This window comes from Dipodomys ordii, unplaced genomic scaffold, assembly GCF_000151885.1.
Source record: "Dipodomys ordii isolate 6190 unplaced genomic scaffold, Dord_2.0 Scaffold202, whole genome shotgun sequence".
Classification (NCBI taxonomy): Eukaryota; Metazoa; Chordata; class Mammalia; order Rodentia; family Heteromyidae; genus Dipodomys; species Dipodomys ordii.
In genome coordinates, this window is record NW_012267418.1 from 889752 (window position 1) to 891705 (window position 1954).

The 1954-nt window shown below is 43.7% G+C and overlaps 1 protein-coding gene across 1 annotated transcript in view; it reads left to right on the plus strand.

Annotated features, from left to right (window-relative positions):
* LOC105999820 (chromosome unknown open reading frame, human C6orf10) overlaps positions 1 to 1740 on the plus strand; it is a 6213-nt gene extending 4473 nt beyond the window's left edge. The window contains exon 3 of the mRNA XM_013034942.1: positions 362 to 1740. Coding sequence (XP_012890396.1) covers positions 362 to 1740 — 1379 coding nt within the window. The remainder of the gene's footprint in view (positions 1 to 361) is intronic.
* Positions 1741 to 1954: the final 214 nt, after the last annotated feature.

The following is a 1954-nucleotide window of genomic DNA, read 5'->3' on the forward strand; positions in this document are numbered from 1 at the left end:
AAGGCCAGCATGGACAGACAAATCTAAAACTCTTATCTCCAATAACCAACAAAAGGGTTGGAAGTAGAGCTGTGGAGCAAGTGATAGAGCACCAGCCTTGAATAACATGACAAGCAGTAACGGGAGGCTCTCCTGAGTTCAAGCCTCCATAGTGGCACCAAAACAACAAAAAAAAGTGGAATTTTATCAATACTTCTATAATTTTCATCTTTTCCACTATTTTATATTTTTAGGAAATTTTCATATTATATCCAGTTTGTCCATTTTAAAACAAAATATGGAAACCAGTATGGCGGGGGATAGAGGGAGATAAAGCAGAAGAACTTGATATTTGAATCATGCACTTTTATTGTGTACTCAGTTATGCTTCCAGGTAACAAGGCTGAAGGACTTAAAAAACAATGCGATAACAAAGTCCAGTTTCTGGAACATGGAGAAACTACAAGTTATCAGAAGAGCCAAGAGGAAACCAAGGAAGCAGAGTGTTATGAATCCTTGTTTCCAACACACACAAAAGAGCCAAATGGCATTTCACTGGAGGAAGACAAGCTAGAAATAGAGATCATGTTAAAGAGCGACTCTGAAATACTAAAAGAAGAGGAATCCCCAGTGAAGAAGAGCGATGCCAGAGTCCCGAGAGAACAGAATGCCCAAGAAAATGCTAAGGTGGCATTACGAAAAGAACAGGAATCCCCAGTGAAGAGGGGTGAGGTGGAAATTCCAAAAGGAAAGGAACGCAAAGTCAGGCAAAGTGAGGTCGAAGTTCCAAAAGAACCTGAAGTCCAAGAAAAGAGGGAAGTGTTCGTACCAAAAAGACAGGAACCCTTCATAAATAAGAGTGAGGTAACAGTACCAAAAAGACAGGAATCGCAAGAAAAGAATGAGATGGCAGCAGACAAACAAGCTGAAGCCCCAGAGAGGAAGATCGAGGCAGGAGAACCGAAAGGACAGGAGTCACGAATAAAGCCGAGTGAAGCGTCCATACCAAAAAGACTGGACTCCCAGAGGAGTGTGATGGGCACGTCCAAGCGAGCCGAGGCCCCAGAGAGGAAGATCGAGGCAGGAGAGCCAACAGGACAGGAGTCCCAAATAAAGCCCAGTGAAGTATTCATACCAAAAGGACAGGACTCCCAGAGGGGTGTGATGGGCACGTCCAAGCGAGCCGAGGCCCCAGAGAGGAAGATCGAGGCAGGAGAACCTAAAGGACAGGAGTCCCGAATAAGGAAAAGTGAAGTCGGACTACCAAAAAGACAGGAATCCTATGCAAGAGTGACTAAAGAACCTGAAGCCCAAGAGAAGAAAAATGAGGCACTAGCACTGAAAGGACCGGAAACTCAAGGGAAGAAGAGTGAGGCGTTAGGACCAAAAGGACCAGAAACCCAAGCCAAGAAGAGTGAGGCGTTAGGACCAAAAGGACCAGAAACCCAAGCGAAGAAGAGTGAGGCATTAGTACCAAAAGGACCAGAAACCCAAGCCAAGAAGAGTGAGGCGTTAGGACCAAAAGGACCGGAAATCCAAGGGAAGACGAATGAGGCAGAAGCTCGTGAAGGACAGGAATCCCAAGAAAAGAAAAATGAGACAGGAGTACCAAACAAACAAGAGGCCCAAACAGGGGAAAAGATGTCAAGGAATAAGGGAAAGGAAGGCCAGAGAAATGAGGGAGGTGCACTGATGGATCAAAATAATGGCCAGTTGATGAAGGCGAAGGTAACAAAGAAAAAGATACTGTTAAGGAACTAGATGTAAAAGGTAAATTAAAAAAAAATATTTAAGGGGGCCAAAGCACGTAAAGAAAATGAGTAAATACAAAGAGAACTGATCCTTGTAATTCCCATCCTCCAAATACAAGGCATGTACCAGCCACTGGAGTCTAAATAAAAAATCAATGTCATCTATAGATATACTACAGTTTCTGCTCTTCAGAAGTTTCATCAGGTTGAGATATCTTAGCCAC